This window comes from Lontra canadensis, unplaced genomic scaffold (assembly GCF_010015895.1).
Source record: "Lontra canadensis isolate GAN:19392208 unplaced genomic scaffold, GSC_riverotter_1.0 scaffold4, whole genome shotgun sequence".
In the NCBI taxonomy this organism is placed as follows: Eukaryota; Metazoa; Chordata; class Mammalia; order Carnivora; family Mustelidae; genus Lontra; species Lontra canadensis.
Genome location: NW_022630998.1, coordinates 5,323,763 through 5,340,065, shown reverse-complemented (window position 1 = coordinate 5,340,065; position 16,303 = coordinate 5,323,763). Strand labels below are relative to the sequence as shown.

Sequence of the window (16,303 nt, the reverse complement as noted above, 5' to 3'; positions counted from 1 at the left end):
ATGTCAGATCTAGAGGAAGAAACAGAACACACTGGTAATAGTAAGCTAGTGCATAACTGTAGTCATTTTCTATTGCAGCTATAGCCAATTGCCTCAAACTTAGTGGCTTAAAACAACACAAATTTCTTATCATACAGTTCTGTAGATCAGAAATCTGACCGAGATCTCACTGGACTAAAATCGAGGTGTTGACAGAGTTACATTACTTTCTGGAGGCTCTAGGGGAAAATCAACTTCCTTACCTCCTCCAATTTTAAAGGCTGCCCCTATTCTTTAGCTCATGGTCCCTTCCTCCATCTTCAAAGCCAGCAATAGCAGATTAAATTCTTCTCAAACTGAAACATTCTCACTCCTTCTCCTGTCCTTTTTTCTACTTTTTAAAGACCCTGGGGTTAGTTTGAGTACACTTGGATAACTCAGGAGACGATCTCTGGTAGAAGGTCAACTGATTAACAATCTTAATTCCACCTGCAACAATAATTCCTCTTTGTCATCTAACATAAAATATTTACAAGTCTTGGAGACTAAGATATGAACACATCTAGGGGACTATTTTTCGGTCTATTATAATAACTATAACTTTTCCTCTCTTTCCTTGATTTCTTTTAAAAACTATCTCCTGTTTAAGCAGAGGTAGTAACATTGTAACATGGGGCTACTAATAGGCAAAAATAAGATGCATGACAACTGCACAAAGGACAAAGAGAGGGGATAAAGGAGTGATAGTTTTTTAAGACTTCTAAATTTTACATATTATGATATTAATCCTAAACACGCTGTGATAAATTAAGAAATCATACTGTAAGCCATAGAGAAAACACTAAAGAAAAATATAATAAAAACTATAGGGAAGGTGTTAATTAAAACGGAGTACCAAAAACTATTCAATTAACACAAAATATAATAGGAAAGGAGGAATAGACCAACAAAAAACAGATACAGTAAAGAGGAAAAAGAGCAAAACGCTACACTTAAACCACCAAATGTTAATAATGACATGAAGTGCAAATATACTAACATTCAATTTAAAAGGTAGAGATGGCCAGACTAGATTAAAAATAGAAAGCCCAAACGTACGCTTTCTAGAAGAGATCACAAGATGGACTCTAAATAGAAAACTACACCTTGGCTAAAAATGAAAGAATTAAAATAATGTAACATGCAAACAGTGAGCATGAAAAAAGATGCAATGGATACACATACACACACACACGAGTTTGGGTATGTGTGTCTGTGCATGTAGCGGACACAGAGAAAGAAGTATTGTCAGCATACAGAAGACATTTCATAATGATAAAAGGGTCAATTCATCAGGAAGGCAAAAAAAATTGCAAATATGAAGCCTAATACTGGAGCTTCAAAATAACCTGAAGCAAAAACTGAGAGAACTAAAGAGAACAACGGACAAATCCGTAATCATTATTGGAAGTTTTAACATCCCTCTCTCAATCACTGGTTGAAGAGTAAACAAAGAAATTGGAAAAACACAGACCATCTGAACAACACTATCAGCTAACTAGATCTACTAGACATTTATAGACTACACCCACTGCCTGAGAATGCTCACTCTTTTCAAGTCCACCAGATCATTCATCATGAAAGATCACATGCTAGGTCATAAAACAAATCTCAGTAAATTTCAAAGGAATCTCACAGATTCTTTTTTTTTTTTTATCACAATGGAATTAAATTAGAAATCAATAATACTCATGAGAGATCTAGAAAATCCTCTAATATTTAGAAATTAATCAAAACACTACTAAAAAAAAGTCTAGGGTCAAAGAAATCACGAAAAATTAAAAATGATTTTGAACCACATGATAATGAAAATATTTAGCAAAATATGTGAGATACAGTTTAAACTATAGGCCATGGGGAATACTTGCAACTTTACACTTACATTTAAAAGGTAGAAGGGTTTCATATCAGTGTTACCTTAAGAAGATGAAAAAAGAACAAATAAAAGAAAATGAATAGAAGCAAGAAATAAGAAGATGAAAAAAGAACAAATAAAAGACAAAATGAATAGAAGCAAGTAATAAAGAGTGAAAATCAATGTACAAGATGACAAAGAAAATCAATAAACCCCAAGTTAGTTCTCTGAAAAGATAGATTAAGGGAAAATAAAGAGACAACACAAACTATCAACATCAGGAGTAAAATAGGTGATATCACAACAGATGTTAAAAAGATACTAAAGAATTATTATGAACAAATTTTTGCTAAAAGATAATTCAGATAAAATGAACAAATGCTTTTTAAAGAATACTTAAACCTACACATAACAAGTAAAAATCAGAATGGTCCAATCAATCAATATGTGTTCAAGAAACCGAGATTGTAATTTGAAACTTTCCATAAAGAAAATTCCAGGCAGAGATGGTTTTACTGGTGAACTGTATCAAACATTCAAGGAAGGAATAATGCTATTTTTTTTTTTTACATTCACTATTTCAGAAAACGGAGAAAAGGAGAACACTTGCCAAATTATTTTAAATAACCAGTAAAAAGCCTATTACCAAAACCTGACAAAGATACTACAAGAAAATTACAGACCAGTATTTCTCAACAAAATAATATCGAATAGAATCCAGCAATATATAAAAGGGATAACACATCAGAACTTATCTCAGAAATGTAACGATGTAACATTCAAAACTGAATCATTGTAATTCTCCCACTAACAGAATAAAGAAGAAAACCCACATACTGTCATCTCAGATGCAGAAAAAGCTTGTAACAAAATTCAAACTCATTCATGAGAAAAATTCTCATACTAGAAATAGAATGATCTTCCTCAATCTTACAGCTACCGCCATACCTAATATGACATATTGAATGTTTTCCCCTTAAGAAAGAGAACAGGCTAAGGAGGTCTCCATTCCTACTACTTCTATGCAACACTGTAATTCAACACTATATTGGAAGACCCAAGATTAGAAATAAAGGAAAGTGGTCTGCGGTCTAAACAATAACACTGTAAATGTGAAAAAAATCCTAAGAATTAAAAAAAAAAAAAAAAAGCTTCCAGAGATATGAAATCAATTTAACAAGGCTGCAGAGTGACAAGATACAATATTAACATAAAAAATACTTTTGTTTCTATCTACTAACCAACAATTGGAAAATAACATTTTAAAAGTAGGGTTCAGTACCATTAAAAATATTAATCATTTAGGGGGCACCTGGGTGGCTCAGTGGGTTAAAGCCTCTGCCTTCGGCTCAGGTCATGATCTCAGGGTCCTGGGATCAAGCCCCACATCAGGCTCTCTGCTCCACAGGGACCCTGCTTCTTCCTCTCTCTCTCTCTGCCTACCTCTCTGCCTATTTGTGATCTCTGTCAAGTGAATTAAAAAAAAAAAAAAGAAAGAAAGAAAGAAAAATATTAATCATTTAGGATTAAATATAATAAAATAAATGCAGTAACTCTGTATTAAAATCCAAGATATATTGCTATATCTTAAGAGGCTTTATTTATTGCTATATCTTAAGAGGCTTAAATGAAAGTTAAGAATTTTCTCCAAATTGAGCTATAGATTCAACATAAGCTTAAGGTTTTGTTTTTTTTTTTTTTTGGTAAAATCTAACAACCTGATTCAAAATTCATATAGAACTGCAGAAGATCTAAAACAGCTAAAGTAATCTTGGAAAAAAAAATTGGAGAACTGACACTGCCTGATTCAAGTCTTACATAAAGCTATGGTAACCAAGACAACATGGAGGCTCAGGAATAGACAAATAGATCAATGAAATAAAATTGGCCCATATATAGGCAGTCAATTGATTTTCAACAGAGGCTCCAAAGCATTTCAATAAAGATAGTCTTTTTTAACAAACAGATGTGGAACACTGCATAAGCACCATGAAAAAAACTTCTCAATATCTACCTCTACCTCAAACACGCTGAACAATTAATACTAGAGGGATGACAGACCTAAATAAAAAGCAAAATCTATAAACCTACTAGAAAAAGGTATGGGAACATCTTTGTGACTATGGGGTAGGCAAATATTCCTTAAGAGATAAAAAAGTCTTGGGCGCCTGGGTGGCTCAGTGGGTTAAAGCCTCTGCCTTTGGCTCAGGTCATGATCCCACCTGGGATCGAACCCCGAGTCGGGCTCTCTGATCAGTGGGGATCCTGCTTCCCCCTGTCTTTCTGCCTGCCTCTCTGCCTACTTGTGATCTCTGTCAAGTAAATAAATAAAAAATAAAATCTTAAATATATATATACGTATATATATATAAAAGATGTAAAAAAGTCTTAACTATAAATGAAAACAAAATGATATCTTCATCAAAATTTAAAGTGTCTGCCTATCAAAAAACAATGGTAAGAACATGAAAAAGCAAAACACAGCTAGAAGTAAATCTGCATCACACACATATCTGAAAAAGAACTTATATGCAGGCTACATAAAGAAACCTACAAATAAATAATAAAAAAGAATCCAATTAAAATGGGCAAAAACTTAAACACTTTAAACATGAGTAAGCAAAAAGCACAGGAAAATGCAGGTAACATCATTAGTCATCAGGGAAATGTTAACTGAAACCATAATGGGATACCACTTCAAGCCAAACAGACTAATTAAAATTAATAAGACAGAACTAAGTATTTGTAAGAATGGGGCAGAAGTAGAACTCTCATTCACCACTTTTGGGAGTTTAAAATGATACAGCCTTCTTGGAAATCATTTTGGTAGTTTATAGTTACATTTAATATCATTAGAAATAGATTCTAACCCAGCAATTCCACCCAGGTATCTCTCCCAGGGCATAAGATAACTTACTCCACAGATATACTTGTACAGAACGTGTACAGAAACTTTTAACACAGTAGCAAAAAAAGTGGAAACAATCTATACACCCATTGAGAGGTGCCCCAGTAATGTTTTTTCTTTTTCAGAATTTATATATAAAATTTTTCCCAATTTTATTTTACTTTCCCCTATTTAATAAATGAAATTTACTACTGGCATTTAATTGAACTTCGAATGCTCTAGAAATTATTAGAGAAACTAAATGTTGCTTTTAAGACTCAAGGCCAAGTCACCAAACCTTGTGTATTACAAGTCCCTCCTAGAAGAAGATTCCACATGGAAAGGGAAAAGTGTGGTTGCAGAAGATTTACCCTTGACTATGCTGCATCCTGATCTTGGGATTCTGTGCCTTTTGGTTAAACTGTCAAACAGGAGGTCTTGATTCTTCCCATTCTAAACCTCTCTTTTATAATGGAGCTGGTGACAGTAGTATTCAAGACAAAGGAAAATTCCTTAACTTCTGCTTTAAATTATACATTTTAATTAGGTTCCAGAACAAAAACTTAAGGGAGCAACAAATAAATCTGTAAGGGTCTGGTACATTGCATAGTGACTACTTGAGGGTTTTCTATTAGAAAAAAAACAGACATCACTCATTAGGCTATACTACTGATAAAAACAAAACCACACCCTAGGATAACTTCTAATTTAAAAGTAAGCATCTAAGACTGAAAAGCATCCTTTAGAGCTACATGGGGTCCTGGGGTGTGTCCTCCAAGCCCTCTCCTGGACTCTGTTGACCCAAACTGACCCCCTGGTGCCTGACTCCCTGGATCCCCCCTCCACCTCCCTACAGTCTGTCTCTGCATCCACTCCCTGGCGTCCTTCCACCACCCTATCTGAGACACCAAGCCCTCCTTCCACAAATAAGCAACACCAGACATCTAACCACCTAGGATCACAAAGGGATGGGTAGAGTTAGTCCCAGCTCACACTAAAAGGTATGCTTTGGGAAGTGGCATGGGGATGGGGGGTACCTAAATCTGTATGATGCACACATTAAAAAACAAGGACAAAAACAAAAAACCCTAGAAATTTTATCAGCTCGAAAATTAATTTGGAGGACTGGCAATCTCGTTACGGGGTAATTGTGCTCACACATGGCATTGCCTAGCAACAGAAGGCACAGGCAAATCCCAACATTGGGGTGTAATGAATCACTCACTGCCTACTGCTCACAAATGGTAATTTAATAGGAAGATATTCACATCTGGTTCAATCTCGAACAAGACTTCAGAGAATTCTGCAGACTCCAATTGAGAGAAGCAGCAGGTATTTCTGCCAACAGCCAGGCTCCAGAACAAAGATTGTTCCTAGTTACTTGGTTGAAGGTATGCTTTGTTTAAAAACAAAACAAAACAAAAGAGTCTTAATAGCCTTGTTTTTGACATTTTGTTCTGGCAATGCTCCAACTTCTACGGCTTCAGATGGAGTTAATGAATGTCACAAACAAAAGAAGGTAAATATGACAAACAAACAATGGGATAATCATGGTGGAACTAAAGTCGCTTTAGAGGACCTCAAAGAGACAGCCCCATCTGCCCCAGAATCTGCATGTCACTTCAAGTTCAGTGCTTTCTGAACAAAGGTATAAAAAAGAGTCCACATACGAGCGAGATCTATGTCTGGATCGTCTGTTATTGGGGTCCGCCTGATTTTTTTCCTTTTGTCTCCTTAATACAGCTTCCCACTGAGGCGCTGAATCAACCATATCATTCTCCTGCCGTATTCTGAAAGGAAAGACCATTCATCTCCAGTTAACATTCACACGTGTGGTGCTCTATTTCTTGGCTCATTCTCAACTTGCTTTTCCAAGTTAAGAAGTTATCAAATACGTTCTTGAAAAGTTATTAAGAAGCAATGATATTTAAGAAGTAATTTTATTAAAGTCACTAAAAGCTAAGAAGGAATTAGCTGGATTAACATACCCATAAGTAAATAAGCTTGTATATACACACATATATATGTGTGTTAGAATATTCATACATAAATATGTAAGTATGTATTAGTTTCAGGCTTCTATCTTTGGCTTAAAATCTTCTAAGAAATAGGCAAGTCAAGCAAAAAATCCATTTAAAACATAGTTCAGTTTTCACTAAACAGTATTGTCTGCTATAGGGCTGATCTTAAATCATGAAACAAAATCTTTTTTTTTAATGTACTAAATCAAAGTAGCAATCAATAATTTTGCTTGAAATGTTCTTAAAAACTCACACTAGTTGTCAAAGTTTTCATGACAGGAAGTGCCAGATATGATCCCCTCACCCTTTTTTGAGAGAGAGAAAGTGAGGGGACTGGGGAGAGGAGCAGGGGGAGAGGGAGAGAGAGTACCATGCAGGCTCGACGTTCAGCACAGAACCCAATCTCATGACCCCGAGATCATGACCTGAGCCGAAATCAAGAGTTGGACGCTTAACTGACTGCACCGCCCAGGCACCCCCGCCCCAAAATCCTCATTTTTAAGACAGAAAACTAGAAGTACAGAAAGCTAACAGTCGCAGCACCATGCATTAGCCGCTGAGCAGGCACAGAGCGTTCTGAGGATGGCTGCTGACATGGTGACGAGGCCGTGCAGTGAATGGTGAATGCTCAGTGGGGTCAACGCTCAGTGTGGTCAGGGGCCAGGGAGGAAATGCAAGTAAGGGAAAGGGAAATCCAGGGTGGGGGGGTGCTGGGGGACACAGGCACCTGCCATGTGAGATCACAGGACAGTGTTTCCAAATCCTCTCATTTTCTAAAAATAACCTACAAATTTGGATGTTTAAAGTGAACTCTTTCAGTTTTTAAGTATTGACCACCAATACCGGTTGTTAAGATACTGTATGAACCTAACAATACCCATGCATTGACCACATTGCAGAAGTTCTGGACCTTGTCTGTATCAAGTCTTTCTAATAGCAAGGGTAAGGTGCTGTGGAAGAGAGGTGGGGAAGTTAAAGCAGTACTGTTTGGAACGCAGAGCAACGATGTGGCGAAGCCATGAGCATTCCTTGCAAAAATCAAACACCTGGGCACACCTGAGTGGCTCAGTCAGTTAAGCACCTGCCTTCAGCTCAGGTCATGATTCAGGGGTCCTGAGATGGAGTCCCATGTCTGGCTGCCAGCTCAGCAGGGAGCCGCCTTCTGCTGCTCCCCGGCCTGCGTGTGCTCTTATTCTCTCTCTCTCATATAAATAAATAAAATCTTTAAAAAAAGAAATACCCGTTATTTTAATATTTAACCTTTTATTTCTTTATGTTTTTAAGATTTTATTTGACAGAGAGAGAGAGAGAGAGAGAGCATAAGCAGGGAGAGCTGCAGAGGGTGAGGGAGAAGCAGGCTCCCCACTGAGATAGGAGCCCCATGCAGAACTCAATCCCAGGACCCCGGGTACATGACCTGAGCCAAAGGCAGACACTTAACCAACTGAGGCATCAGGCGCCCCTGAATATTTTACTTTTAATTTCTGTAAGTTCTTCAGGAAGCTGATGCTCCCAGGGTGTGAGAGAGCAGTATGAAACTTCAAGGTCATCACAACACAACTGTGACTACATGACCATGACTAATTCAAATCCAAAATGAAAAGAACAGACAAGTCTGGAGACATTTCCCTCTCTGAACAGGTATCTTTTGATTGTCCTGTTAACAGTGCTTAGTATAGACTGTGGGGGGGATACTTAGATTTACTTATAAATGCAAATCAGCACATGAGTAACAAATATCCACTTAAAGACAATGTAGAGCGAATTCAAGTTAAAAAGAACAGTACTTTAGGAAGAAGAAGCCTATTCAAATATCTCTAAAAAGAAATCGTGTTAGGTAAAAAATGATCTGTTAACACTTCAAGCCTTTGAACTCTGTTTCCTCATTGAAGCTTTCATTTTTAATAGGCTGTTACCTGAAAATTAACAGGATACAGTCGTGGCATGTTTTACAGATTCAGGAACATAGTTCCCTGTCTCAGAGCATGTACAGAGGAAATTAAAATTGAATATACACTGCTATGGACCTTAACATTAGAATTATCTACAGGAAAATAGGAGAAGGTGTACTACTTAGGGTCATAATTATTAATCATTCTTTGTAACAAACACTCCTGCTTGAAAACGCTATGTGCATATACATACAAACACATACATGTATTTTCGCAGCCAGGACCTATGATCTCTGAGCCATTCTATATTATCATGTGACAGTCTGGTGGGGGAGCAGTCCTAGAGTTCAGAAGAGACACTCAACAGGAAGGGGTCAGGCTGGCAGGAGCCCACACCTCAAATTGCCCAGAAAACTCAGGTCTCCTAGGGTATCTGGACGGCACAGTTGGTTAAGCGACTGACTCCTGGTTTTCAGCTCGGGTGGTGGTCTCAGGGATGTAAGATCGAGCCCCACATCAGACTCTGCACTCACTGCAGACTCTGCTTAAGACCGGCTTTCCCTCTGCCCCTCCCACCACGCTCGTGCACTGGCTCTTGCTCTCTCTAAAAATAAGTAAATATTGATTGATTGATTTGGTAAATCTTAAAAAAAAATTTTCTAATAAAATAAAACCCACATCTCCTCCTAACCTTGGGGTCTTTTAGGCCATAGCTTCCACTCTTAGCTAACCTGATACACAGGTTCATGGGCAGGACTAAATTTCACAAAGTTAAATTTTTTAATCAGGAACTCAGCATCTTCAGATATTTTTCAGAGGGCAAGCCTACCAGCATGGCAAACAGACTTTTCCCAGAGGACAGACATTTAAAAGGAAGCACAATTTGTATATACTCATTCCCTTCCAGTGTGGATTTCAGCTGGTTCCTTTCATACTCAGACTTTACCCTGATGATAAAATAATAAAACTCCTAAGACATGACCATGCAAACTTCTGATAACTTGCTAGTAATGAAAACTGAATCAGAAAATATTTCAGACTATGACATGTCCTTTAACTTCTGTTTTTCTAATGTAAAAGTCTAAAGCGAGGGCCTTGAAACCCTGTCAGTTGATATTCACAGGTTTCAAAGACAGATGCCCTCTACTGGTGATACTGTTTCATAAATATTCTAACAAGGCACATTAAAAATGTAAGGCTCATTGGAGAGTCACAACAGAAGCACATTTTCTCTGAGTAATGGGTTGTGTATCTGCCTTAGTCTGTAATGAAGTTTGAAATTACACCCTTACAAAAGGCCTCTGGTTAATGGAGCCTCATTACAAGAATGAAAGTGTCACTTCTTCCAACCCTGAACTGCTCCAGAAAACACAGGTGCTATGTGGAGAGGAAAAATCCTAGCCCTAAAAGCAAGAATATTATAATGCTCAATCCTTAAAAGGCAGGAGTGAATTGTTCTGTGCATGAGAGAATAAAGAAATAGACATTTAAGTAAAAGATGTCCTCTCTTAACAAGTTTGCCTTGTGTCATTTATCCCTAAGAATGGGATATACCAGTGCTGCGCTTTTGCTCCTCTCCTGCTGTATTTTAATTTTGATGTAGAGATTTGCATTTCGAAGAATAAAAACAATGCAAGCATTGTATCGACATAATCCCTTTTAAAAAGTCAAACGTGCTCTCATAGGACATGTAGGCTTGACAGTCTCAGGGGAAAAAAGGAGTCCACTGTCAGTTACATTGGGGATGTACTCATTTTCAAATGTTGCATTTAAAAGTGAACCTCAAAAATGCTAAGTGCTTCTTTCATGCACTCTTCAAGGTAAGAACTACATGTCCCATATTTTGTCCATTTCCTCATCCACAAGTAAGGAGAGTTAACAGCTGGGTTAGGAAGACTATCATAACAAGACTTCTATTTTTTAATTACTATATAAGAGAGACCACTGCTTTAGAATAAAGCATAATCCAACGTTTCCGAATATGAGAATTCTAAACATTTCCCGTATGGGTCACCAAACTCGAACACCCTACTTTTCCAGACCTATGCAATTTAGATTATGACTGCACTTGACAATTAAAGTCTGCAAAAGGTTTTGAAGACGAAATGCCATATAATCACTTGATAACAATAATGAAGATAATGACTATCCCTGGTCTCTTTCTTACTTCCCAATTACAGTTCTGCCTCTTCTACGAAATTCCTTATGTGACCAAACCCCATGGATCTCACTTGGCCCTCTACCTTTACCTGGGCAGTTTTGTTCCTAACAGAACCTTCCTTTCTAGCAGTTCTTAAGTCACTCCTTGTTCACTGGGATAAAGACCACGTTTAAGGCTGAACCTGAGAAAGCCCACGGAGCTAATGTATGACAAAGCTTCAAGATGAACGGTGCTCCTGAGCTCTGCCTCATCCCAGCTCCGGGCAAACTGCTTATCTTAGGTCAAGTCTGTCTCTTCATCTACCGAATTACTGCAGAGATCCTTTCTAGCTTTAAAATTCTACGTTTTCTTTGTGTTTTATTTCCAAGCCAGTGAGACATGTCGAAAACAACCTCTCTTCTTCGGCGATAGCATGACCGTCCAGACAGTTGCTTCATATGGCCACTCATCGCTAATATTAAGCCTGCGGGTCCCAAGTGATTGTGGACTTGCGTTTCTCATCAACTCATTCATTTCTGATCACCTGCTATAAACCAATCTTCATCTATTTTTTCAGTAATTTTTCTTCCCTGGGGAAATTTATGTTGGTTCCAGGCATCTGTCGACACACTCCCTGAAGACCAGCAAGCAAAAAATTCATTTGCTTTTCCCAACCTACCCCCACCATCAATAAATTATTCTCATTTGCCCTTAAAGGTGTTTCTGTCTCTTCCATTTATTCCTTATGCTTTCCCTACAAAAATGGGCTGCCTTTGGTGCAATTTCCCTTTCAAACTCTTTCTGTTTTCGTAATTTTGCAACCTACTTCGCCCTCGAGGGCTCAGTAATCTGACAGCATTCCTTGGTTGCTATAACTTTGTACTACTAGAGTCATCTCTGTCAACTTTGATTATGCTCTGGAAGCCCTAAATCATCCATATCAAATACCTAAATCTTGATAGGACTTATTAAAGTGGAAATCAGTAACCCTTGCAATCTGCACCATGGTGAACACTGTCTGTTTTTCCTGGCTTCATATGAACTGCCCTCTCCAGACCCCCAGTTTTTACCTTGCTGCAAACAAGGGACAAATAAGGGACAGGGCAACAGAGAATGCTTTCAAAGGGACCTATTTTCAGGCAATGAGGAAAAACTACCCACTGGTTTAAGCTTGCTACCATTCAAAGCTCATCCTTTTCCTTGAGGCACAAGGATAATAAGTTGGGGTTTTTTGTTGTTTTGTTGTTGTTGTTGTTTTATTTAATGACTCTAACAACCAGAAAACCCTACCAAAAGCTTCATCTTCTAGATTTGCCCTTCTCAGATGTATCGTCCCTACAAGTTGCAGCACCACAGAAGACAGCTTTTGTCTTCCTTTCTTTTTTTTTTAAGCAATAACATAAGAGAATTTGTGGAATGTATTTATTATTTAAAACCATTTTAACCCATTATTCAGACACAGATTCTCAAGACACCTAAAAGGCAAGAAGAAACTCTAACTACACCTGTGGTGGAATGAATTCGTTAGGAACACTGACTTTTTCATTAGAGGGAACTGGGCCCCATTTTACAGATGTATGGGGGACTTCAGATGAAACTGAGCAGTGCTGAACATTCTCATTCATCTATTAGTCTCTGCTTATTATGCAAGGCACATTCTACTTTTCAAAGCACCTTCATTGTCTCCCAGACCCTTATAAACCTCTTGTGAGGTAGGCAAGGCTGGTATTATTCCGTGTGTGTGTTTGGGGGGGGGGGGGGGGGGTGGTGGGACTAAGATGCAGAGGGTAAAGTAACCAGGAACTCACCACTGTGCTCTTCCAAGTAGGGTCACACTCATAACGCAGGCTCGCTCCCCTCTTCTTTGCCCTGTGCTCTACTGTGCTAGCACACACACACACACACACACACACACACACACAGCCTCACACACATTACTCACATGTTGATCACGCACATGCCCCAGGATAAAAGGAAGGACAAACCCAAATGGTCCTCTGCTGCCAATGTCCCCTAGTCCTGCTCTCACCTGAAGCCGCTCACTTCTCTTGCTCTTTTAATCCTCTCCAGGCTACAGAGTTACTTCCACATTTATGCTTATGCAAAAGACACCAGACAACTTCTCTATCACTGGCCCCCGGCCCCCTCCAAATCTCCCACCTCAAAATCCTAAAAGCCTAGCAACACATCAAAGCTAATGACTAAGTAATCCACAGAGTCTCCCCAGTGAACGCTCGAAGGACTGACTGCCTATTTTCATCAATAGCACAAAGGATATTTTGCAGACTGGTTTCTTCGGCTGTAAAGGATATTTTATTAAGCTCAAGGTATTTTAAGGGAAATCTCGGCTTGTGAAAGGTTTTACTCTGATAAGTCTACTCCCTTGGTTCTCCTTCAACATATACCCCGGGCAAGTCCAGAGCAAGGCCCAGAGGCTCAGACCTTTGGGGACCAGCTGGCTGAACCTTCTGATCTCAGGTGCAAGACTCAAAATTCTAACTAGTGAAAGCAGGTATAATCGAATATTCACATAGATCATTAGCTTCATACTGCTTTGTACTTGCTGGGTTCCCAACTTGATGAATTAAATTTTTTTTTAATTTTTTTATTTATTTGACAGAGATCACAAGCAGGCAGAGAGGGAGGCAGGGAGAGAGAGAGAGGGGGAAGCAGGCTCCCCGCTGAGCAGAGAGCCCGATGTGGGGCTCCATCCCAGGACCCTGAGATCATGACCTGAGCCGAAGGCAGAGGCTTTAACCCACTGAGCCATCCAGGCACCCCCCAATTTGATGAATTTAGTCGAACCGACTGTTTCACAAATCAGTAGAGCAAAAGTCATTTCTAAAGAAAACTGAAGCATTTTAGTTGTTAATCCCACCAGTGAATTGAAATATCAATTTCATTTCCCATTATCCATCTATCCTTCACTGTTTCGATCATAAGGACCCCTTGATAAATGTTTGGGGGTCACAAAGACACCCCCTTAAGAATCTGATGAAGGCTACAGACCCTATCACCAGAAAACCGTATACTTGGAAACACAGAGATTTTTTTTTTTTTAAGATTTTATTTATTTGACAGAGATCACAAGTAGGCAGAGAGGCAGGCAGAAAGAGAGAGGAGGAAGCAGGCTTCCCACTGAGCAGAGAGACCGATGTGGAGCTTGATCCCAGGCCCCTGGGATCATGACCTGAGCGGAAGGCAGAGGCTTTAACCCATTGAGCCACCCAGGTGCACCAGAAACACAGAGACTTTTACACACAATTTCATGAAGCCATTCAATCTCATGAACCTACTGATGAATCAGAGACTAAGAAGGCCTTGTCTGAAAAGAAGCATGTGTGTAAAGGTAGGGAACGTGGGAGCAAGGAAGACAGGACTAAAGAAAAGTGGGAAGAGCTGGAGAAGGGGCAGAGGAGAGGGGGGACAGGCCAAGAAGAGCCTGACTTCAAGGCCAAATATCAGACCATGTGGTCCCACTGCCAAGCGTCTCACTTTCTCGGTTTTAAGTGATGTTCATGTGATCCATTCGACAATAGAGATCAGTATATCCCTCACCTTAAAGATGAGCAAATTCAGATTTAAAGTGGTTTCAAGAGTTTCCTAAGGTCAAACACCAGGGCTTGACAGAACCGAGGCCCTGACCCACATCTTTGGGGGGTTTTTCCTGATGCTTCCCTGGCTCCTAAGCGGAAGCAGAACTCAAAGAAGACAGGAGAGGGCACCTGGGTAGCTCAGTGAGTTAAGCCCCTGCCTTCTGCTCAGGTCATGATCTCAGGGTCCTGGGATCGAGCCCCGCATCGGGCTCTCTGCTCAGCAGGGAGCCTGCTTCCTCCTCCTCTCTCTCTGCCTGCCTCTCTGCCTACTTGTGATCTCTGTTTGTCAAATAAATAAATAAAATCTTAAAAAATAAAAAAACAAAGAAGACGAGAGAAAGGAAGACAGATTGGAAAGAAGCTAAGGAAAGAAAATTAAAGGAACTGAGTGAGGAAAAATAATGTGAGAGAAAGATAAAAAGGGAGACAAGAGTACAGAGATGAAGATACAGGGACACTAAGGGGAAAATAAGCATTTGTCATCTTAGATGTTACAACGACAAATGGTGCTCCAACTTCCAGCTCATTATTGAAAAAAAGGGGGGGATAAAAATCTGTCTATTCAAACCTTGAAACCTAGAAAACTGTAGGACACTCATCCAGATTATAAAAATAATAAAGGAAAAACAACTAAAATGGAAAGGCGTAAAAAAAGACATCAACAACTCGCCAGATCAAGGAGGAAGCCAAGCCCTTGGGTGCTGTGGGGAACCGTGTGGAATGGAACACAGGTGTGAACACACAACAGACAGGAGGACCCTCACGCACCTGGCCTCCACAGCTCTGGACCCAAAGGTGAGAGTGAAGGTGCTTACCTACAGTTACATTTTTCTGAAATCGAAATTGTTTTAAACAACAATCCGTGTTCCTAATTCCAGCCTTCCAGAATTGGTATGAATTATTATTATTTACTTTTAATGGTTATGAAAAGCCACAGCAACTGCTATGGATAAAGCTGATTTGTGAACATTGTTGCATTCACTTGTGTTTCTCCTCACACAAAATGAGAGAGTTTTAAGTTGTTATCCACCAGAACAGTGAAGCAGTTTAAGATCCAACAGGTCAACATGGTGGAAAAACAAAACAAAAGGGGCACCTGGGTGGCTCAGTGGGTTACGCCTCTGCCTTCGGCTCAGGTCATGATCTAAGGGTTCTGGGATCGAGCCCCACATTGGGATCTCTGCTCAGCAGAGAGCCTGCTTCCCTCTCTCTCTGCCTGCCTCTCTGCCTACTTGTGATCTCTGTCTGTGAAATAAATAAATAAAATCTTTAAAAAACAAAACAAAACAAAAAACCCCACTATTCCCAAAGTGGGCTCAAACCTAACAGGTTAAGTCTTCCTTATATTAAAAAAAAAAAAAAAATCCACAGGCACCTGGGTGGCTCAGTCAGTTAAGCATGACTTTGACTCAGGTCAGGATCCCAGGGTCCTGGGATCGAGATCTGCATCAGGCTCTCTGCTTAGCAGGGAATCTGCTTCTCCTTCTGCCCTGTCATCCCACTTGTGCTTGCTCTTTCTCATTAAAACAAACAAATACAATCTATCCTTGTTTAAAAATAAAAAAAAAAAAGTTCCAGCAAGAAGGAATGACAAAGGGAACAATACCCCAAAGACTACAAAGATCACACACAATCTCCAAAGGAGTAAATCTGGGTCTGTCTACAGTTCTACTGGACACACCAGAGGCTTCGAGAAATGTTCAAAAACCAATGCTGCACAGTCTGTTCCCTGATGCCCCCGGCTACGGCTCCCACAGGGAGACAGGAAGGCAGGGAGGGCTCTGGTTTCAGAGGTAATCAAGTACTGGGGCTGAATTGAGAGACTTGGCTGGCAGGAAGGAGAACACCAGCATGTCCAGGATTCAGTCTGCCCCATTCTAGAGTTACCCGGTTC

The 16,303-nt window shown here is 39.5% G+C and overlaps 1 protein-coding gene across 1 annotated transcript in view; it reads right to left on the bottom strand.

The window, feature by feature from the left end:
* EPB41L4A (erythrocyte membrane protein band 4.1 like 4A) overlaps positions 1 to 16,303 on the bottom strand; it is a 249,527-nt gene that overhangs the window by 14,417 nt on the left and 218,807 nt on the right. Inside the window, exon 19 of the mRNA XM_032844929.1 lies at positions 6,431 to 6,550. Coding sequence (XP_032700820.1) covers positions 6,431 to 6,550 — 120 coding nt within the window. The remainder of the gene's footprint in view (positions 1 to 6,430; positions 6,551 to 16,303) is intronic.